General features: G+C 47.6%; 1 protein-coding gene across 1 annotated transcript in view; it reads left to right on the plus strand.

Annotated features, from left to right (window-relative positions):
• LOC140212391 (nuclear receptor ROR-alpha A-like) overlaps nucleotides 1-20,074 on the plus strand; it is a 289,576-nt gene extending 269,502 nt beyond the window's left edge. Inside the window, exons 12-18 of the mRNA XM_072283142.1 lie at nucleotides 2,228-2,593; nucleotides 3,488-3,609; nucleotides 4,799-4,931; nucleotides 11,382-11,489; nucleotides 14,833-14,943; nucleotides 18,666-18,775; nucleotides 19,750-20,074. Of these exons, the coding sequence (XP_072139243.1) occupies nucleotides 2,228-2,593; nucleotides 3,488-3,609; nucleotides 4,799-4,931; nucleotides 11,382-11,489; nucleotides 14,833-14,943; nucleotides 18,666-18,775; nucleotides 19,750-19,914 (1,115 nt within the window). The 3' untranslated portion in view covers nucleotides 19,915-20,074. The remainder of the gene's footprint in view (nucleotides 1-2,227; nucleotides 2,594-3,487; nucleotides 3,610-4,798; nucleotides 4,932-11,381; nucleotides 11,490-14,832; nucleotides 14,944-18,665; nucleotides 18,776-19,749) is intronic.
• The last annotated feature ends 3,124 nt before the right edge of the window (nucleotides 20,075-23,198 follow it).

The raw sequence follows: 23,198 nt of genomic DNA on the forward strand, positions 1-23,198 counted from the left end.
GCCATTTGGCCCATCGAGTCTGCTCCACCATTTCATTACAGTTGATCCATTTTCCCTCTCAGTTCCAATCTCCTGCCTTCTCCCTGTATCCTTTCATGCCTTGAGCAATCAAGAATCTATCAACTTCTGGCTTAAACATACCCAGATACCTGTGACAACGAATTTCATCCTTCATCTGGCACACTTATTGGCTCCTTTTATGTTCGGTAAAGTTGATGCCTGTCCTACTCTGTTCAGATGTAGGTCATCAGGGGGCCCAACTTCAGAACAGAAGGATGTTCCTTTAGGAAAGAGATGTCTTTAACCGGGGGTGTTGAATCTGTGGAATTTGTTGCCACAGACAGCTGTGGAAGCCAAGCCATTATTCAGTGCCTATAAAAAGTATTCACCGCCCACCCCGCCCCCCCCAGAGTTGTTCATGTTTTATTGTTCTACGAGATTGAATCACAGTGGATTTAATTTGGTTTTTTTGACACTGATCAACAGAAAAAGACTACTTCGTGCCAAAGTGAAAACAGATCTCTACAAAGCGATCTAAGTTAATTACAAATATAAAACACAAAATAATTGAATGCGTAAGTATTCACCCCCTTCAAGTCAATATTTAGTAGATGCATCTTTGGCAACAATTACAACCTCGAATCTGTGTGGATAGATCTCTATCAGCTTTACACATCTGGACACTGCAGTTTTTCCCCATTCTTCTTTACAAAACTGCACAAGGTCTGTCAGATTGCATAGGGATCATGAGTGAACAGTCCAGTCACAAATTCTCAGATCGAGGTCTGGTCTCTGATTTGGTCACTCTAGGACATTAACTTTGTTGTTTTTAAGCCATTCCTGTGTAGCTTTGACTTTGTGCTTGGAGGCCATTGTCTTGCTGGAAAACAAATCTTCTCCCAAATCGCAGTTCTCTTGCAGACTGCATCAGATTTTCCTCCAGGATTTCCCTGTATTTTGCTGCATTCATTTTACCCTCTACCTTCACAAGCCTTCCAGGGCCTGCTGCGGTGAAGCATCCCCACAGCATGATGCAGCTACCACTGTGCTTCACGGTAGGGATTATGTGTTTTTGATGAGGTTCTGTCTTTGGTTTACACCAAACATAGTGTTCAATCTGATGGCCAAAAAGCTCAATTTTGGTTTCATCAGACTATTGAACCCTCTTCCAGCTGACTTCAGATTCTCCCACATGCCTTCTGGCAAAATCTAGCTGAGATTTCATGTGAGCTTTTTTCAACAGTGCCCTTTTCTTTACCACTTTCCCATAAAGCTGCGTCTGGTGAAGTACCTGGGCAACAGCTGTTGGATGCGCAGTCTCTCCCATCTCAGCCACTGAAGCTTGTAACTCCTCCAGAGTTGTCACAGGTCTCTTGGTGGCCTCCGTCTCTAGTCCCCTTCTTACATGGTCACTCAGTTTTTGAGGACAACCCTGCCCTAGGCAGATTTACAGCTATGCCACATTCTTTCCATTTTTTAATGATTGACTCCAAAGGATATTCTGTGACTTGGAAATGTTCTTGTATCCATCTCCTGACCTGTGCTTTTCAATAACCTTTGTGCAGAGTTGTTTGGAGTGTTCTTTTGTCTTCATGGTGTAGTTTTTGCCAGGATACTGACTCACCATCAGTTGGACCTTCCAGAAACAGGTGTATTTTTACTACGATCAATTGAAACACCTTGACTGCACACAGTGATCTCTATTTAACTAATTATGTGACTTCTAAAACCAATTGGCTGTACCAGTGATGACATGGTGTGTCATATTAAAGGAGGTGAATACTTATGCAATCAATTATTTTGTGTTTTATATTTGTAATTAATTTAGATCACTTTGTAGAGATCTGTTTTCGTTTTGAGACAAGAGTCTTTTCTGTTGACCAGTGTCAAAGAAGCCTTAATCCACAGTGATTCAATGTTGTAAAACACTAAAACATGAAAACTTTCAAAGGGTTGAAAACTTTTTATAGGCACTGAATACCTTTACTGTGGAGGTGATTTCTTGATTAGTCAAGGTCTCAAGGGTTATGGGAAAAAGGTAGAAGATTGGGCCGCAGAGGGATAATAAATCAGCCATAATCAAGTGGTGGAGCAGACTCATTTGGCCGAATGACCTGATTCTCTTTCTATGTCGTATGGTCTGATGATCTTCTCTTTTGCCTTCACGTGCGCAGCCAGCTTTGGCGATATTTGTACAAAGTTGGGAACCTTTTCATATTCTTTCCAGCTGTGAAGTTTGGCCGCATGTCCAAGAAACAGCGAGACAGCCTGCACGCTGAGGTTCAAAGGCATCGCATGGAACAGGAGAGGCAGCCAAGCAAGCCTGAGGCTCCAGATATGGCCTACGGCACTGGTGCTCGTGCACTGAGCCAGACTAAGCTCACCCAGGACCATTTCCCCAGTGGACAGGGCCCCGGTACTGGAGTGCCTGAGGTCAGAAGTCATCCCTACTGCCCAGTAGAGGTACCACAGCCGCCACCGCTGCCTCAGCCTGGCCTGCAGCTGGTGGAGGTGAAGCCAGCAGGAGGAACGGATTTCCTGACCCGGTCTGGCTTCCCGCGACTCCAGGGTGGTGTACTTAGCTCAGAGCTGGGTAAGTGGGGTGCCACACCTATTTGGGACCGCTTACTCTGCCCACACATACACACACCTCCCCTACGTCCCACCCACTCCAGCCCATCACCGTATTTGCACCCAATCACCCTACCACTCCCTCAGCCTGTGGGGCAAGGTTTCCGCTCTGCTGGAAGGTTTTGTGTGCGTGTGAGACCAGAATGTCAGTCTCCGCGGGGGCATGCGTGGATATTGTGTGACAGGGAATACACACGGGTCCTGTGCATCATTCTATCTGTAGTAACAGAGTGCGTGTATCACTGCATTTGGCTGTGTTTGTGTGTGTTATAAAACAGTCAGTGATCACTTTATTAGGTTTCTCCTGTACATAATAAAGTGGCCACTATGTGTATGTTTGTGGTCTTCTTGCTGCTGTGGCCCAACCACTTCAAGGTTCGATGTGTTGTGCGTTCAGAGATGCTCTTCTGCACACCACTGTTGTAGCACATGACTATTTGAGTTGCTGTCACCTTCCTATCAGCTTGAACCAGTCTGGCCATTCTCCTCAGACCTCTCTCATTCACCCACAAAACTACCGCTCACTGCATGTTTTTTGCTTTTTGTACCATTCCCTGTAAACTCTAGAGACTGTTGTGTGTGAAAATCCCAGGAGATCAACAGTTTCTGAGATATTCAACCACCCCATCTGGCACCAATAATCATTCCACAGTCAGTCACTTAGATCACATTTTTCTCCCATTCTGATGTTTGGTCTTAACAACTGAATGTCTTGACCGTGTCAGCCTGCTTTTATGCATTGAGTTGCTGCCACACGGTTGGCTGATTAGAAGTTTGTATTAACGAGCACTGTGTGTCTGAGTGTGTATTGCTGTGTCGATGTATCACTCCAGTTTTGACCTCTCACTCCACACAGACCGCGTGATCCAGAACGTGGTTAAGTCTCACCGGGAGACCTGCCAATTTCTGCCCGAACAGCTGAATGCCCTTCGTTGGAAGGTTTTCTCACAGACGGAGATCGAGGGCTACCAGAAGAAGGTGGGTCTGCGTGGGGGTCTCTGATTCAGGGGTCGGTTCTCTCTGCAGCACATACAGTACAGACTTGTATTGACCAGGAACAAACTGTAGAGTCGCACTGAGGGAATGTTACACTGTGGGCAAGTCGGTGTGGAGGGAGCACCTCATTGTGAGAGGGTTGTGAGGTGGCAGAGTCGCGATGCAAGAAAGATGGTGACAATGGATCGTCATTCTGTGGGAGGGGCGATGAGGAGGGAGCACCGTGCTGTGGGGAGGGGGGCAGTGAGGAGGGAGCGCCGTGCTGTGGGAGGAGCGATGAGGAGGGAGCACCGTGCTGTGGGGCGGGGGGGGGAGACAGTGAGAAGGGAGTGCTGTGCTGTGGGAGAGGGGCAGTGAGGAGGGAGCTCCGTGCTGTGGGAGGGGCGATGAGGGAGCACCGTGCTGTGGGAGGGGCGATGAGGAGGGAGCACCGTGCTGTGGGGGGGGGGGCAGTGAGGAAGGAGCGCCGTGCTGTGGGAGGGGCGATGAGGGAGCACCGTGCTGTGGGATGGGCGATGAGGAGGGAGCACCATGCTGTGGGAGGGGCGATGAGGGAGCACCGTGCTGTGGGAGGGGCGATGAGGGAGCACCGTGCTGTGGGGGGGGCAGTGAGGAGGGAGCGCCGTGTTGTGAGGGGGGTGTCAGTGAGGAGGGATTACTGTACTGTGGAAGAGGTGGAGAGGAGGGAGTACCGCACTCTGGGAGGGTTGGTGAGGAGGGGTCTTGCACTATCTTGCTATGCTCATCTTAGCTACTGCGGTTTCCATATTTCAGCAGTGACCACACAGCATCCCATAGCCCATTGTTCAACTTACATTTAGTGATTTGTATTTTACTGCTTGTTTGTCTCCCTCTCTTTTTCACTCTCTTTTATTCCTCTCTCTCCCTCATTTCCCTCCATCCCTCTCTTTCCCTCCCATTATCTCCCTCTGCCACTCGCTCTTCTGTCCATTCTTCCATTCTCACCCCATGCCCTTCTTTTCTCCCCTCTCCCCTTCTACCTTTGCCCCGTCCTGTCCCCACTCTTTCAATCTCTGCTTCTCTCCCTCTCTCACTACATCTTTCCTCTCACATCTTTTCCCATTCTCCCAATGCCCTTCTCCTCCAACATCCCTCCACTCTAACAAACCTCCTTTCCCTCCTCCACCCGCCCTCCTCCTCCCACCACCAGTCCATCGCGGAGATGTGGCAGAAATCGGCCCATGCTATCACCGGCGCAATCCAATATGTGGTGGAGTTTGCCAAACGCATCGACGGCTTCCTGGACCTCTGCCAGAATGACCAGATCGTGCTGCTGAAAGCAGGTGAGAGATGATCAGAGACCCTGCCGGCACAGATCAGCTGCCCTAGGATGTCCCTGTGGACAGAGGAGTGCAGGAGAGATTCTGCCCTTAGTGTGAAAGACTTCAGACAGAGGGTGGAGAAGCCATGAGATGTTCATCTTCACCACAGCAGGTTATTCAAGATTCAATGGAGCTTAAAGAAAGAAAGATTCATTTTATTTGTCACACGTTCATCAAAACATACAGTGAAATGTGTTGTTTCCATCAACAACCAACATAATCCAGGGCTGTCTGAGGGCAGCCCACAAGTGTCATCCTGCTTCCAGCACCAACATTGTGTGCCCACAACTTACTAACCCTAACCCATATGTCATTTTGGAAGGTGAGAGGGAACTGGAGCACCCAGAGGAAACCCACATGGTCATGGTTAGAATGTACAAACTCCTTACAGACAGGGACAGAATCAAACCCAGGTGGTGGCTGGTGCTATAATCGCAGTTAGCACTAAGCTACTGTGTCACCCTAATGTTCCAACACCCACAGAATGCTGGAGGAACTCAGCAGGTCAGGCAGCATCTATGGAGGGGAATAAACAGTTGATGTTTCTGGCGGAAACCCTTCATCGGGACTGGAAAAGAAGGTGGTGGGGGGCAGATACTCAGGATGGCATGAACATCAATTTATCTAACCCAGTAATTTTCTCCCCTCATTCCTTCTGTCTTTTTCCATTCCTCATTTTGGTTACCCTCTCACCCCTTCTCCTCACCTGCCATCTCCTCCCTCCAGGATTTCCTCCTCTTCACCTTCTCCCATCGTCCAATCCTCTCCTATCTCCTATCAGATTCCTTCTTCAGCCCTTTACCTATCCCCTTCCAGATTCCAGATTCTCACTTCATATCCCCAGTCACCCAGTTCCCCCTTACCTGGTCTCACCTATCACCTGCCACCCTTCCCCTCAACTTATTATTCAGGACTACTTCCATGATAAGACCATAAGATATAGGAGCAGAAGTAGGCCATTTGGCCTATTGTGTCTGCTCCGCCATTCAGTAATGGGCCGATCCAATTCTTCCAGTCATCCCTACTTCCCTGCCTTCTCTCCATACCCTTTAATGCCCTGGCTAATCAAGAATCTATCTATCTCTGCCTTAAATGCACCCAATGACTTGGCCTGCACAGCTGCTCATGGCAACAAATTCCACAGATTTACCACCCTCTGACTAAAGTAATTTCTCTACAAGCCTGATCTAAATGGACATCCTTCAGTCTTGAAGTTGTGCTCTCTTGTACTAGCTTCCCCTACCATGGGAAATAACTTTGTCATATCTAAGCAGTTCAGGCCTTTTAATATTCAGAATGTTTCTTTGAGATTCCCCTTCATTCTCCTGAACTCCAGGATTACAGCCCTAGAGCTGCCAGACATTCGTCATACGGTAACCCTTTCATTCCTGGAATCATTCTCGTGAATCTTCTCTGAACCCTCTCCAATGTCAGTATATCCTTTCGAAAATAAACCCAAAACTGCACACAATTCTCCAAGTATGATCTCATGTGTACCTTATAGAGCCTCAACATCACATCCCTGCTCTTATATTCTATATACCTCTAGAAATGAATGCCAACATTGCATTCACCGCCTTCACCACCGACTCAACCTGGAGGTTAATCTTTAGGGTATCCTGCCCAAGGACTCCCAAGTCCCTTTGCATCTCTGCATTTTGAATTCTCTCCCCATCTAAATAATAGTCTGCCCCTTTATTTCTTCCACCAAAGTGCATGACCACACACTTTCCAACATTGTATTTCATTTGCCACTTCTTTGCCCATTCCCCTAAACTATCTAAGTCTCTCTGCAGGCTCTCTGTTACCTCAACAATACCCGCTCCTCCACTTATCTTTGTATCATCGGCAAATTTAGCCACAAATTCATTAATCCCATAGTCCAAATCATTGACATACATCATAAAAAGCAGCGGTCCCAATACCAACCCCTATGGAACTCCACTGGTAACCAGCAACCAGCTAGAATAGGATCCCTTTATTCCCACTCTCTGTTTTCTGCCGGCCAGCCAATGTTCCACCCGTGCTAGTAACTCCCCTGTAATTCCATGGGTTCTTATCTTGCTAAGCAGCCCCATGTGTTGCACTTTGTCAAAGGCCTTCTGAACATCCAAGTACACCACATCTATTGCATCTCCTTTGTCTACCACACTTGTAATTTCCTCAAAAAATTGCAGTAGGCTAGTCAGGTAGGATTTTCCTTTCAGGAAACCATACTAACTTTGGCCTATCTTGTCATGTGCCTTCCAGGTACTCCGTAATCTCATCCCTAACAATTGATTCAAACAACTTCCTAACCACTGATGCCAGGGTAACAGTTCTATAGTTTCCTTTCTGCTGCCTCCCACCCTTCTTAAATAGCGGAGTAACATTTGCATTTTTCCAGTCATCTGGTACAATGCCAGAATCTATCAATTCTTGAAAGACCATCGTTAATGCCTCCGCAGACTCTACCTACTTCCTTCAGAACCTGAGGGTGCAATCTATCAGGCCCATGAGATTTATCCACCCTCAGACCATTAAGCTTCCTGAGCACCTTTTCAGTCGTAACTTTCACTGCACATACTTCACTTCCCTGACACTCTTGAATGTCTGATATACTGTAGATGTCTTCCACTGTGAAGATGATGCAAAATACACATTCAGTTCCTCTGCCATCTCTGAGTCTCTCATTACAATATCTCCAGCGTCATTTTCTATTGGTCTTATATCTACCCTCAACTCTCTTTTACTCTTTATATACTTAAAAAAGCTTTTAGTATCTTCTTTGATATTAGTCACCAATTTCCTTTCATAATTCATCTCTTCCTTCCTAATAATCTTCTTAATTTCCTTCTGAAAGTTTTTAAAAGATTCCTAATCCTCTTATCTTCCCACTAGCTTTGGCTTCCTTGTATGCCATCCCTTTTGCTTTTACTTTGGCTCTGACTTCACTTGTCAGCCATGGTAGTGTCCTTCTTCCATTCAAAAATTTCTTCTTATTTGGCATATTTCTTTCTCGCTCTTCCCTCATTTTTTGCAGAAACTCCAGCCATTGCTGCTCTGCTGTCCTTCCTACTAGTGTTTCTTTCCAGTCAACCTTGGCCAGTTCCCCTCTCATGCCATTGTAATTTCCTTTATTCCTCTGAAATACTGACACATTGGAATTTAGTTTCTCTTTCTCAAATTTCAACGTGAACTGGATCATATCGTGATCACTGTTCCCCAAGGTTTCCTTAACCTTAAGCTCTCTTATCACCACTGGATCATTGCACAACATCCAATCTAGCACAGCCAATCCCCTAGTGGGCTCAACAATAAGCTGTTCCAAAATGCCATCTCTTAGATATTCTACAAATTCTCTCTCAAGGTCCTGGCCTGGTTTTCCCAATCCACTTTCATGTTAAAATCCCCAACGATTATCATGACATTGCCCTTCTGACACGCCTTTTTTATTTTTATTTCTTAAGCTGCGTACATTCAAATATAACATTTTCAGTCCAGTATTTGTTGTTTTCTGTTTTAACTGCACCAGGCCTCTGTTGCCCTGTAAATCATCCCACTGGCTGTGATTATGCCTCATCTGCTGCCTGTCCTTTCTATCATCTTGTTGCACGCTATCTTTGATTTATTTCTGTTTTCCCCTTCCTCAGCCCTATCACTCCAGTTCCCATCCCCCTGCCAGATTAGTTTAAACCCTCCCTCATAGCTCTATTAAACCTGCTTGCTGGGATATTGGACCTCTTTTGGTTCAGATATAACCCTTCTTTTTTGTACGGGTCATACCTTCCCCAGAAGAGGCTCCAATGATCCAGGAACCCAAAGCCCTGCCCCGTACACCAGTCTCTCAGCCACGCATTAATATGCCTGATCATACTATTCTGCTCGTTAGCACGTGGCACAGGAAGAAATCCTGAGATTACTACCCTGGAGGTCCTGCTTTTCAGCTTCCTACCTAACTCTCTGAATTCTCTCTTCAGGACCTCTTCCCTTTTTCTACCTATGTCATTGGTACCAATGTGTACCAGGACTTCTGGCTGTTCACACTCTCCCTTCAGAATACCCTGCACCCAATCTGAGACGTCCTGTACTCTGGCACCTGGGAGGCAACACACCATGCGGGTATCTCTATCAGGCTGACAGAACCTCCTGTCTGTTCCCCTCACTATGGAATCCCCTATGACTACCACATTCCTCATCTTCCTCTTTCCCTTCTGCACCACGGAACCAGACTCAGTGTCAGAGACCCGTTCGCCGTGGTCATCCTCTGTCAGGTTACCTCTCCCCACCCCCAAGAGCATCCAGCATGAGATAACAATTACTGAGGGGGATGGCCACAGGGGTGCTCTCTACTATCTAAGCTCTTACCATCCCTTCCCTGACAGTCACCCACTTATCTAGCTCCTACAGCCTCAGAGTGACTAACTCCTTGTAGCTCTTATCTGTCTCCTGCTCACTTTCCCTAATAAGCTGTAGGTCATCAAGCTGCAGCTCCAGATCCCTAACACGGTCTCTCAGAAGGTGCATCTCGGTGCACTTGGCACAGATGTGGCCATCTAGAAGACTGGAAGATGCCCAGGATTTCCACATCTGACACCCAGAGCAAAGTACTAACCCTACAGACATGCTCTCTATTCCTCCAAAAAAAAAGGAAAAAACGAACTCCACTTATCTCACCAAAGCCCGAGTGAGCCAAAGCCCTGCCACTCTGCCTCAGACCACTCTGTCAATGACCACTCCGCTAGGCAGCGTCTCCCTTTTATGCCTGAACCTTCCCTGCTCTCCAGCCCATGATTGGTGCGCCGGTTATAGCTGAGTTCCCACGAAGCTTCCCCTTTTAAACTTTGCTCCCTGGCCCGAGTGCTGCCTCCACTCTCGCAGCTCTCCAACTCATGATTGGTACTCCGGTTATGATGAAGGATCTCGGCTTGAAATGTTGACTGTTTATTCCCCTCCATAGATGCTGCCTGGCCCGCCAAGTTCCTCCAGCATTTTGTGTGTGTTGCTCAAGACCTCAAGCATCTACAGGATTTCTTATGTATATGAACATAACATCCCAACCTTTATATTCGATGCCGCATCTTACAGAGACAAGAATGCAGCGTATCTTCTTCACCTCCCTATCCACCTGTGTTGCCACAACCAGGGACCCATGGTATGTGGCCTCCAGGTGTCTCTGCTTTGGTGATGGTTAGCTGGAGATCTGAGGGAGGCAGAGAAGTTCGACGAGGTCAGTGAAGGGAAGGTAGTCGCATTAGTACAGGGTTCAAAGAGCCAGGCACACGGGCTTTTTGTAACAAAAGTTTATTCACTGATAAAACACAATACTGTAATCAGTGTTCAAAAGCTAATTACAGTTTCAAATTGAAATAAGATGATTACTATATACAACACACACGAGCCCCAGAGGGGCCCAACATTCTCGGAAATCCCTCACTGTTGTTATAAAGACCACATGAATGGAAAATTCTACAAAAAAGTAGTGGATATGGCCCAGTCCCTCCCTACCATTGAGCATATCTACACGAGCGATGATGCAGGAAAGCAACACCCTCCACCCAGTGCATGCTCTCTTCTTGCTGCTGCCATCAGAAAGGTGGTACAGGAGCCTCAGGACCCACACCACCAGATTCAGGAACAGTTATTACCCCAGAACCATCAGGCTGTTAAACCAGAGGGGATAACTTCACTCAACTTTACCTGCCCCACCATTGAAACATTCCCACAATCTATGGACTCACTCTCAGGACTCTTCATCTCATGTTCTCGATATTTATTTCTTATTTATTTTTCTTTTGTTAATATGCTGCTTGTTGTCTTTTGCACATTGGTTTTTGGTTTATTTTGCAGGATGCGGTCTTTCAGTGATTTCTGTTATGGATTTATTAAATATGCACGCAAGAAAATGAATTCCAGGGTCGTACATGGTGATATATACGATATGCATTTTGATAATCAATTTACTTTGAACTTTGCCCTTTTTCCAAGGACACTAAGGCACAGACACAACCTCAGAAGAGGTGGGTAGAGCCCTCATCTGCCTGCTGCCTATATCCTTGAATGGCCACCTTGGCCAGGAGCAACCCTGAGCAGCCTTCTCCCCTCCGCACCAGGTTACCATAAAGTCTGGTGGTATGTGCTCTCGGGCTTCTGTTCTACTGCTCGAGGGGGGGGGAGAGGAGAGAGAATGTCCAGGATGGGTGGATGGGGTCTTTTTGTTATACTGGCTGCTTTACTGAGGCAGTAGGAAGCGTCGGCCAAGGCCGAGAGAGAAAACTAATTTCCATGATGTGCTGAGCTGCGTATACAACTTTGCCGTTTCTTGCAGTCATGTACAAAGCAATTGTCGTACCAAGCCATGATGCATCTGGATAGGATGCTTCCTGTGGTGCAGGACTAGGCTGACATCCATGTTTACTGTGTCCACCACAGGCTCACTGGAGGTGGTGCTGCTGAGGATGTGTCGCGCATTCAATCCTGCCAACAACACCGTTTTTTTCGAGGGCAAGTTCGCTGGACCCGAGCTCTTCCACTCCCTGGGTAAGGGAACTGCTCCCCCCACCTAACAACATGGTCTCAGATTGAAGGGAGAGTGTTCAGGACCAGAACATGAATTCCCCATTCCCTGCTGTCTCCCCCTCCCCTTCTCTATCCATTTCTCTCCCTTCCCATTCTCCTACTCCACCTCTACCTCTCACAGAGTCATACCACACAGAAACAGGCCCTTCAGCCCAACTCATCCATGCTGTCTGTGTTACCCAACAAGCCAGCCCCATTTGCCCATATTTGGCCCAAAGCCCGCAAAATCACTCTGATCCATGTATTTATCTGGATGGCTTTTAAACATTGCCATTGTACCCACCTCAACCACTATTTCTGACAGCCCTTTCCAAATATGCATCACCTTTTGTGTGAAAAAACTACCCCAATGTCGCTCTCCTGCCTCTGATCTTAAATATACGCCCTCTTTCTCTCCACTTCCATCTCTCTCTCCTTACTAATAATTAATCTGTTTCTTCACTTTGCCTCTTCCTCTCTTCACTTTGCACTCTCCTCTCTTTCTTACTTATCACTTTCTCTCCCCTTCTCTTGCATTCTCCTCTTCCTTGCTTATCGCTCTCTCTCTCTCACTCATCTCTCCTGCCTCTCTCTCTCTCTTTATCTTGTTTTCAGCAACCCCTCCCTGGGAAAAAGACCATGTACTTTCACCCTGTACTAAACACAGGCCCCCACTCTGAGAAACAAGCCTCAGCCTCCAACCACTGAACCAGTCATGAATCCGATCCATACTCCCCCCAGATCCCATGTGACTTAACTTACCAGACCAGTATGTCCTCTTGGTTAACTCCTTTCAGAACTCTAGGAGATTTGAAAGATATGGCTTCCCACACATAACCAAACCAGACCCTGCCCCTCAGTATCCCCTCCAGCAATTTACCCATCACCAATGTCAGAGACAATGACCTGTAGTTTCCGAGTTTGCTTTTGCTACCCTTTGAGAACAATGGAATCACATCTAGCACTCTCCAGTCCTCTGGAGTTTCACCTGAGGCCAGAGATGAAGCAGGAATCTCTGCAAGGACCTTAGCAATTTCTTCTCTAGCTTCCCACCAGGTCAGGTCCTGGGGATTTACTTACCTCAATACACTTTAAAGACTCCAATATCTCCTCCCTGCTAATTCAACTGTGGTCCAAGACAACTGGCTTCTGCCCCATTCCTTTCAAGTCCTGGCCTGAAATTTCAACTGTTTCACCCCTCGATAGATGCTGCCTGACCTGCTGTGTTCTTCCAGCACTTTGTACCACCATTTCTTAACTTCCATAATTTTCCCCACAGTAAAAACTGAAGAGAAATATTCATTAAAAGTCTCAGCCATTTCCTTTCCTTCCCACACAGCCAGCCATGATGGTCTTTAAGGTACCTGTTCTCCCCTTACCCACCCTTTTATTCTTCATCTCATGGGATTCCGCTTCATTTTGCTTGCTGGATCTTATTCATATCCTCAGCTTCTTTTTTGGTAGCTACAAGAAGAAGAGTAGTTCTTGTCATTAAGGGATTCACTATTCACCGATTGCTTGGGCACAGTGCATGCCTTCTTTTCTTTCTTAATCAAAACCTCAGTATCATTCATCAGCAAAGGTTCCCAAAATCTGCCATCCTTGCCCTTCTCAACTCTTAAAATTACACATTTAAAGATCTGCTATTTAGCAGATTCTCCTTTCCCTGCAAATATAGAACATCAAACAGTACAGTACAGGTCCTTCAGCCCACAATATTTTAACTTTCTCTAAGATCAATCTAACCCTTCCCTCCTCCATAGCCCTCCATTTTTCTTTCATCCTTGTGTAATGCTCAGCGTTATCGGCTGGTGTTTGTCTAGGGGAAACCCCGTCCGCCCACCAAACCGTGTCTCACGCTTGTGTAGTTGCTGTGTAATGCACCCTGATACAAACTCACACATAAAATATCAGACCGCACACAACGTACGATTTACAGATTACACTTTATAAATCTTACTGGAACTATTTAATTAATAGAGATACAATATAAAAGGGAAGTAAAAGGCACCAAACTTATCAGAGTTCAACCACTTGGTGCACAGCTGTTGGAGCTCAGTTAATGGGGACTGCTTTCCACCATTCGATCTACTCTGACCTCCTCAACCCGCCACCTGGGACCAACCACGGTGGTCAACCAGAGCGCGTCCAGCATGTCCTTCCTCTTCCATTCTCCTCCCGAAAAGCCCATGCACTGACCCAGGTTCCCCACATATACATATAGAACAACAGCTTCCATTGGTTAGTTCCTCCGTTATCTATAACTAAAACCCAAACATTTCAGCTACAGAGAACAGTACCTCATAGTTAACATTACAAAGAAGCCATTTCATTATTACACTTCAGAGAAGCCATTTTATAATTAGCAGTTAACATTACAGTTAATATTACTGAGAACCTTACACTTGTGCCAATCTGAGAGTTTCTTAAATGTTCCTAATATATGTGTCTCTACCACTACCCCAGCAGTGTGTTATATGTGCCCACCACTCTATGTAAAATAAAACAACCTCTGACATTGCCCCTAAACTTTCCTCCAATCACCTTAATGACCCCTCGTATTAGCCATTTCCACCCTGAGGAAAAGGTTTCTGGCTCTCCACTCAATCTGTGCCTCTTATCATCTTGCACACTTCTATCAAGTCTCCTCTCACCTTCCTTTGATCCATAGTGGAAATCCCTGACTCGCTCAACCTTTCCTCATAAGACACACTCCCTAATCCAGGCAGCATCCTGGTAAATCTCCTCTGCACCCTCTCAAAAGTTTCCACACCCTTCCTATAATGAGGCAAACCAGAATGCTCCAAGCGCATTCTAACCGTCTCATCCCATTAACCATTGCAACGTCCCATCTAAAGACTCCAAAATTCAGTTCAGGACCTGAACCTGTGAATTGATTATATCATTCACATTCTCATTCTTTATCATTCTCTGTCTCTCTCTTTTCCTCTCCTCCCCTCCATCTCCCCGTCTCTCTCCCTTCCTGCTCAATCCCACCTTCCCTTTCCTTTCTCTCCTTTCCCCCCTCTCCTCTTTGTCTCTCTCACTTTGCCTCTGCCCCTGCCCTCTCTCTTGCTTATCTCTCTTTCTCTCACTCATCTCCCTCCCCCTTCTCTCTCATTATCTGGATCCTTCAATTTCTCACTAATCTCCGTACAGCCCTGCATCTCTCTCACTGTTGCCATCCCTGCCTCAGCCCCTGCACTCTGTGGGATGGACAGTGACCCTCAGGACTCTGTCACATCCTCAGTGACCCTTAGGACTCTCTCACATCCTCTTTGGGATTGACAGTGACCCTCACATCCTCCAATCTCTTGCTCAACAGGTTGCAAGGATTTGATCAACATGATATTTGAGTTTTCCAATGCGATGTGCTCACTGCGTCTCTCCGAACAGGAACTTGCCCTCTTCACTGCCACGGTGCTCATATCCACAGGTGAGGCTCCCTAAGGGGAGAGGTGGGGTCAGTGGGGTGGGGGGGGGGGGGCTTCCTTCAAGCTTCAGGGCTTAATGGGCAAAATCTGGGAGAATTCCAAAGATTTCTCTCACCTATAAGGCACAGGTCAGAAGTGTAATGGAAAACCCTGCACTTCCCTGGGTGGAGTTAGCTCATACACTCAGCATTCGCCGCCACATTACCTCTCCCACCCCCAACCCCATCTACAAGTCAAGAGTGTAATGGGACACCCTCCACTTCCCCGGGTGGAGTTAGCCCACAAACTCAGCATCCACCACATTACCTCTTCCCCTCCCTCTCCTGTCTACGTCAGGAGTGTAATGGAATATTCTGCATTTCCCTGGGTGAAGTTAGTTCATACACTCAGCATCCACCACATTACCTCTCTCCCCCACCCCCCAACGTCTACATGTCAGGTATGTGATGGAGCATTCTGCATTTCCCTGGGTGGAGTTAGCCTATTAACTCAATATCCACCACATTACCTCTCCCTCCGCCTACCCACTGGATTATGTCAGGGCATTCTCCACTTCCCTGGTGAGTGTGATTCCAACAATTCCCAGCAAGATCAACACTACCCAGGACAAAGCAGCCCACTCAATTGGCATCCCACCCACATTCCTGTACACTCCCTCCCTCCAGCCAAATAGCTACAGTGTAATCAGGAGATGTAGAGTCACGCAACACACATCAAAGTTGCTGGTGAATGCAGCAGGCCAGGCAGCATCTCTAGGAAGAGGTACAGTCGACGTTTCAGGCCGAGGGTCAGTATGGCTAGAACTGAGAAATTGTAAGGGCAAAAAGACCCTAATGGGAGTTATCTACAGGCCCCCAAACAGTAGCCTGGATATAGGGTGCAAGTTGAATCAAGAGTTAAAATTGACATGTCGCAAAGGTAATGCTACGGTTGTTATGGGGTATTTCAACATGTTGGTAGACTGGGAAAATCAGGTTGGTACTGGACCCCAAGAGACAGAGATTGTGGAGTGCCTCAGGGATGGATTCTTAGAGCAGCTTGTACTGAAGCCTACCAGAGAGAAGGCAATTCTGGATCTAGTGTTGTGTAATGAACCGGATTTGATAAGGGAACTCGAGGTAAAGGAGCCATTAGGAGGTAATGACCATAATATGATGAGTTCTAGTCTACAATTTGAGAGGGAGAAGGGAAAATCAGAAGTGTCGGTATTACAGTTGAACAAAGGGGACTATGGAGCAATGAGGGAGGAGCCGGCCAAAGTTGACTAGAAAGATACCCTAGCAGGGATGACAGTGGAACAACAATGACAGGTATTTCTGGGAATAATACAGAAGATGCAGGATCAGTTCATTCCAAAGAGGAAGAAAGATTCTAAGGGGAGTAAGGGGCGACCGTAGCTGACAAGGGAAGTCAAGGACAGTATAAAAAGAAAAGAGAAGAAGCATAACATAACAAAGTTGAGCGAGAAGCCGGAGGATTGGGAACTTTTAAAGAGCAACAGAAGATAACTAACAAGGCAATACGGGGAGAAAAGATGAGGTACAAAGGTAAGCTAGCCAAGAATATAAAGGAGGGTAGTGAAAGCTTCTTGAGGTATGTGAAGAGGAAAAAATTAGTTAAGACCAAAGATTGGGCCCTTGAAGACAGAAATGGGTGAATTTATTGTGGGGAACAAAGAAATGGCAGACAAGTTGAACAGGTCCTTTGGATATGTCTTCACTAGGGAAGACACAAACAATCTCCCAGATGTAATAGTTGTCAGAGGACCTAGGGTAATGGAGGAACTGAGGGAAATTGGTGTTGGATAGACTGATGGGACTGAAGGCTGATAAATCCCTAGGGCCTGATGGTCTGCATCCCAGGGTACTTAAGGAGGTGGCTCTAGAAATCGTGGACGCATTGGTAATCATTTTCCAATGTTCTATAGATTCAGGATCAGTTCCTGTGGATTGGAGGGTAGCTAATGTTATCCCACTTTTTAAGAAAGGAGGGAGAGAGAAAACAGGGAATTGTAGACCAGTTAGCCTGACATCAGTGGTGGGGAAGATGCTGGTGTCAATTATAAAAGATGAAATAGCAGCACATTTGGATAGCAGTAACAGGATTGGTCCGAGTCAGCATGGATTTACAGAGGGGAAATCATGCTTGACTAATCTTCTGGAATTTTTTGAGGATGTAACTATGAAAATGGACAAGGGAGAGCCAGTGGATGTAGTGTACCTGAACTTTCAGAAAGCCTTTGATAAGGTCCCACATAGGAGATTAGTGGGTAAAATTGGAGCACATGGTATTGGGTGTAGGGTACTGACATGGATAGAAAATTGGTTGGCAGACAGGAAACAATGAGTAGGGATTAACGGGTCCCTTTCAGAACGGCAGGCAGTGACTAGTGAGGTACTGCAAGGCTCGGTGATGGGAGCTCAGCTATTTACAATATACATAAATGATTTAGATGAAGGGATTAAAAGTAACATTAGCAAATTTGCAGATGACAGAAAGCTGGGTGGCAGTGTAAAATGTGAGGAGGATGTTATGAGAATGCAGGGTGACTTGGACAGGTTGGGTGAGTGGGCAGATGCAGTTTAATGTGGGTAAGTGTGAGGTTATCCACTTTGGTGACAAGAACAGGAAGGCAGATTACTATCTGAATGGTGTCAAGTTAGGAAAAGGGAAAGTACAGTGAGATCTAGGTGTATTTGTTCATCAGTCACTGAAAGTAAGCATGCAGGTACAGCAGGCAGTGAAGAAAGCTAATGGCATGTTGGCCTTCATAACAAGGGGAGTTGAGTATAGGAGCAAAGAGATCCTTCTGCAGTTGTACAGGGCCCTGGTGAGACCACACCTGGAGTATTGTGTGCAGTTTTGGTCTCCAAATTTGAGGAAGGACATTCTTGCTATTGAGGGAGTGCAGCGTAGGTTCACGAGGTTAATTCCCGGGATGGCGGGACTGTCATATGTTGAAAGATTGGAGCCACTGGGCTTGTATACACTGGAATTTAGAAGGATGAGAGAGGATCTGATTGAAACATATAAGATTATTAGGGGATTGGACACGCTAGTGGCAGGAAACATGTTCCCGATGTTGGAGGAGTCCAGAACCAGAGGCCACAATTTGAGAATAAGGGGTAGGCCATTTAGAACGGAGCTGAGGAAAAACTTTTTTCACCCAGGGAGTTGTAGATCTGTGGAATGCTCTGCCTCAGAAGGCAGTGGAGGCCAATTCTCTGGATGCTTTCAAGAAAGAGTTAGATAGATAAAGATAGTGGAGTCAAGGGATGTGGGGAGAAGGCAGGAACGGGGTACTGATTGTGGATGATCAGCCATGATCACAGTGAATGGCGGTGCTGGCTCGAAGGGCTGAAGGGCCTACTCCTGCACCTATTGTCTATTGTGTGCACCGTCTACAAAACACAGAATCAGTTACTTGCCCAGTTTCTCCTACCACCCACCTCTCCCGACAAGGGGAACACAGCCAACTGCAGGTTCCCCCCACCATCCCCGCTCTTGGCTGCTGTTTCACTGCCACTGAGCCTGAGACCCAGAAAATCCCTCTTCAAGCGCCTTCCCCACACAAACTGTAACAGCTGGTGCTACCTCAACACCTCCCCAAGGGGCACCTAGGGATGTGTGATAAATGCTGACAGTGTTAGAGAAGGAGCTGTGTAGTTGCTGTATATCCTTGTTAATGGAGTTTTTCCTTCCCCTGCCTGAACCTCGTGCACAGATCGAATGTGGCTTCAGGAGAAGTTCAAAGTGGAGAGACTCCAGAACAGCCTGCAGCTGGCTTTCAAGGACATCCTGCAGAGAGAGCGCCGGGAACCCATCCTTGCCAAGGTAGGCCAGTCGTCCCCAGCAACGGGACGCAGCACAGGTTGTGCCCAGCCTCTTCGTCCATGTCCCCTACATTCCCATCGCAGTCAGGCTGGGACTCTGCAATTTTGAGGGGCATCTCTCTTAAGGCTGACCTCTCATAGGATCTTTCCTGACACTAGCCCAACGTTTATTTGGTTTTCTACTGTATGTGGGCTTACCATATAACCATTCCTTACCCCCTGTAACCAGGGCCGTATAGTCATCTAACTAACTCTATTTCCCACGTCACTCTATCTCTCTCCCACACTTCACTCTTCCTCTTTCTCCCTGTCTCCAGTTCCCTGTGACTCTCCACCCTCATCTTACACTCTCCCCCTTATTTCTAGCTACACCCTCTCCCTCTTTTCCTTCCTGTTTTTCTCTATATCTTCCCTTGTCATTCTCTCTTCCTGTCTCTCTTTTCTCATCTCTCTCCCTTTCTTTCTCTTCTCCTCACCACTCTCCCTTTGTCTCTCACTTCTCATCTTGTTTCTCTTCCTCCCATCCCTCTTTCTCACACATTTCTCCCTCTCCCCCACCCCAACACCCTGACCCTTGGGTCGGGCAGCTGAGCACCAGCTGGACTCCCCTGCTACTGCCTGAGGGATTCCTTCACCTTTTGAAGATATTAAGCCAACTCCTCCCTCAAGGACCCTCGAAGGGTGAGTCCTGAGGCCACCCTCTTATCCCAGCTTGGAGTGGGGGGGTTGGGGGTTGTTGCATACGAAAGAAACACTCACACTAGGATCTTGCTGTGCATCACCGGCAGAGTTGCCACTTGGTGGCAAAATCCAGGCCCAAGACGGGGCGTCCCAACAAGCCCAGGGGCTGCACTGGTCTCAAAGGGAGTGGGACATGGGCAGGAATTGGAATGGCTTTGGGGTGGAATATTTGGCGGGGGTGGGGGCAGGGGCAGGAGTAAGCTTCAAGTGACTGTGTCCACTTGTCCCCACCAGCTCCCCGCTAAAGTGCAGTGGCTGCAGAACTTGTGTGAGCGACACAGCGAGAGCCTGAGGAACTTTCGTCTAGCCCACCCATTCATCGCCAATTCCCTCTTCCCCCCACTCTACAAGGAGCTCTTCACCCCGGAGTCCGAGCACTCAGTGCCCTTCAATTTGTGAGCCCAGGCCTCGTCCCAATTCCACATCCTTGGGAACTGGCAACGAGGGAGCGGGAGAGAGAAGGGCTGGTCATAGGGGGCAGAGGGAGGGGAGCCTGGTAGAGGAGACTGAGGGATTGGACGGGGAAGGGTTGTAATAGAGAGTGCAGCCGGAGGAGAGAGGCACAGGTTGGTGGGAGTGGGGAAGGTGTAAGGGTGGGGGTGGGGGGTGGGAGAGAAAGTATCAATTGAAAGGACAGAGGCAATGGTGAACTGGGTTATGGGGAGAGGGGTTCAGTGAGATGATAGGAGGAGTGAGAGGTCAAATGAGTGTGTAGGTACACTGATGGGGGTAGATTGATTAAAGTGAGGGACAGGTGAGAGATCTGGAGGAATGTGGAGGTGGGGTGAGGGGATAGAGGCAGGTGAGGCAGACATGGCGACTGGGAGGATTGAAGGGAGTGGAGAGTGGAAGCAGATGGGAGGGAGTGGAGTGGGGGAGGCATATGGGAGGGAGGGAAGGATAAGAGGACAGATTGGAGATGGGGAGGGGAGAGTGGGGGAAGATAAGACTGAAGGGGGAGGTGGAAAGTGGGGAGAGTGAACAGCAGATGGGAAGGAGTGGAGACTGAGAGGCAGATGGCATAGAGGAAGGTGAGAGTGAGGGGGCAGGTGAAAGGGAGGGAAGTGGAGAGTGGAGGGGCAGATGAGAGGGAGGGAGTTGGAGAGTGGAGGGGCAGATGAGAGGGAGGGAGTTGGAGAGTGGAGGGGCAGATGAGAGGGAGGGAGGATGAGAGGGAGGGAGTTGGAGAGTGGAGGGGCAGATGAGAGGGAGGGAGTTGGAGAGTGGAGAGACAGATGGGAGGGAGGGAGTTGGAGAGTGGAGAGGCAGATGGGAGGGAGGGAGTTGGAGAGTGGGGAGGCAGATGGGAGGGAGGGAGTTGGAGAGTGGAGAGGCAGATGGGAGGGAGGGAGTTGGAGAGTGGAGAGGCAGATGGGAGGGAGGGAGGTGGAGAGTGGAGGAGGCAGATGGGCAGGGGGGACACTGATTATTGAGACACTTTCAGCAGCCACCACTCTCCTTCCCAACCCCACAGGACCAATCTCCATGAGCACCCCCACTGCCCCTCCCCCATTCCCGCAACAGCCTTGACCCTCAGTACAGGAGGTCCCAAGTCTTCCTGGAGAGAGCCGAGGCAGATGGAGGCCATTCATCCTCCGGCAGAGAGCAGAATCAGGAACCAAGTGACGTCGGCAGCTGATACCCTGGATTCATTGCTTCGGAGAGGCGGGAAAGTTTGCCGATTGTCAGATGGACAATGGTGCAAGGAACTGGGACTCACCCTCCAGGGAATGAGCACGTTGTCGACCACCAGCTCAGGCTGAAACCCAACTCCATCCGAGATCCCATCCAATCTTCCAGCGCATATTCAGAAGTTAAAGATCCAACTTGGACGTAAAGTTGATCATCAGTCAGCTGGTCTTTGAAAGTTAGGCTGCAGCCTATTCCGCATTTTCTATGGCAACCAGGCACAGGCTGACTGAAGATGTTTATTTTCTCAAAACAAATGGACTTTTCAAATTTTGCACAGACTATATTCCTAATTGTAGTTTTAGTACAAAGGAACTTAGCTTTTTTTTCAATTAATCAAGGGGGGGAAAGAAGCCAATTTCTTGCTAGAAGACATTTTGGGCTTTTTTCTGAAAACTTGTTTATTTGCCAATTTTAAAAAATCTAAGTAGCTTTGTAAAACTGAGGCATTTTTGGAATATTTTGCATTAGAATATTTAGAAAGAAGGTTTAGTTGTAAATATATATATATTTGCATATTTTGTATCTTGAATAAAGACTTTTGCCAAATAATTTTATCCACTTTTTTTAGGGCCTACAAGCCTTGTTTTTAGGTTTGATTTTGCCCTGGATCTCACCAGGATGTGGTCAATGTCGAGGGGCTGTTCTCTCTTGCCTGCTCATGGTTGGCACTTCATCCTGTGTAGGTAGCACCGTCGTGCTTCAAGCCCATTGCTCAGATCAAGAAGGCTTTCACTTGCACGTAAGGTAAATCAAATTTCTGGGCATCCACTCAAACCAGTCCCCATGCACCAGATCTGAGGTAGTACTGCACTGCATGCTGGCTGTTCTGCTGGGCCCATGGAACAAATGTGTAATGGGGGTTGACGGATTCTCCTTGGAAAGCACCTCAACCAAACCTCACTGAAAACAGGAGCCACAAACAATCTGCAGGAGGAACTCAGTGGTTGACCAGCATCTGCGAGGGGAGGTGGAATTGTCAGTGTTTCTGTGGAAGGTCCTGATGCAGGGTTTCTACCCAAAATGTCGACATTTCCTTTCCCTCTACAAATGCTGCTCGACTGCTGAGTTCCTCCAGCAGATTGTTTGTTGCTGCAGTCTCTCAGAAACAAAATGCTGGAGGAACTCAGCAGGTCAGGCAGCATCTGTGGAGGGGAATAAACGGTTAACATTTCGGGCCAAGACCCTTCTCCAGGACTGGAAAGGAACAGGGCAGAAGCCAGAATAAGAAGGTGGATGGAAGGGGAAGTGATAGGTGAGTGGAGAAGAGGATGAAGCAAGGAGCTGTGAGGCGAAAGGTGGAAGAGGTGAAGGGCTGAAGAAGAAAGAATCTGATATGAGAGGAGTGGACCGTGGGAAAAAGGGAAAGAGGAGGGGAACCAGGTGAGGAGAAGGAGTGAGGGGGAACCAGAAAGGGGAATGGAAAGAGAGAGGGGGACAAATTACCAGAAGTTGGGGAAATCGATGTTCATGCCATCACGTTGGAGGCTACCCTGACAGAATTTGAGGTGTTGCTTCTCCATCCTGAGGTTGGCTTCATCTTGGTAGTAATGGAGGCTATGGACCAACATGGGAAGCCAAACTGAAACTGGTACGTGAGACCAGGTGAGGGGGAAGGTGGGTGGGTGGAAGTGAAGAGACAAAGGAATCTGATAGGAGAGGAGAGTGGACTAAGGAGGTAAGGGAAGGAGGGGAGGAACCAGAGGGAGGTGATCTGGTTTTTAATCCCATTGCTTTGCCAAGATGGATTGTGTCTGTTAGAGACCCTGGATTGTAAAACTCTTGAGTTCGAGGCTCAGGCACCTTCTTTAGCCACTACAGTCCTTCCACAGAAGGTTCTGCCATGATTTGGGATAAGGAACAGCTCCTTTCCTTATCTTCCCTAGTCCTAATGAAGTGTCTCTGACCAAAGCATCTCCTCCATATATGCCGAGGTCCTCCAGCATTTTGTGTGTGTTGCTATGAAGGAACGGCTACATATGGTAGAGTTTCAA

Source organism: Mobula birostris, chromosome 2 (genome assembly GCF_030028105.1).
Source record: "Mobula birostris isolate sMobBir1 chromosome 2, sMobBir1.hap1, whole genome shotgun sequence".
Lineage (NCBI taxonomy): Eukaryota > Metazoa > Chordata > Chondrichthyes > Myliobatiformes > Myliobatidae > Mobula > Mobula birostris.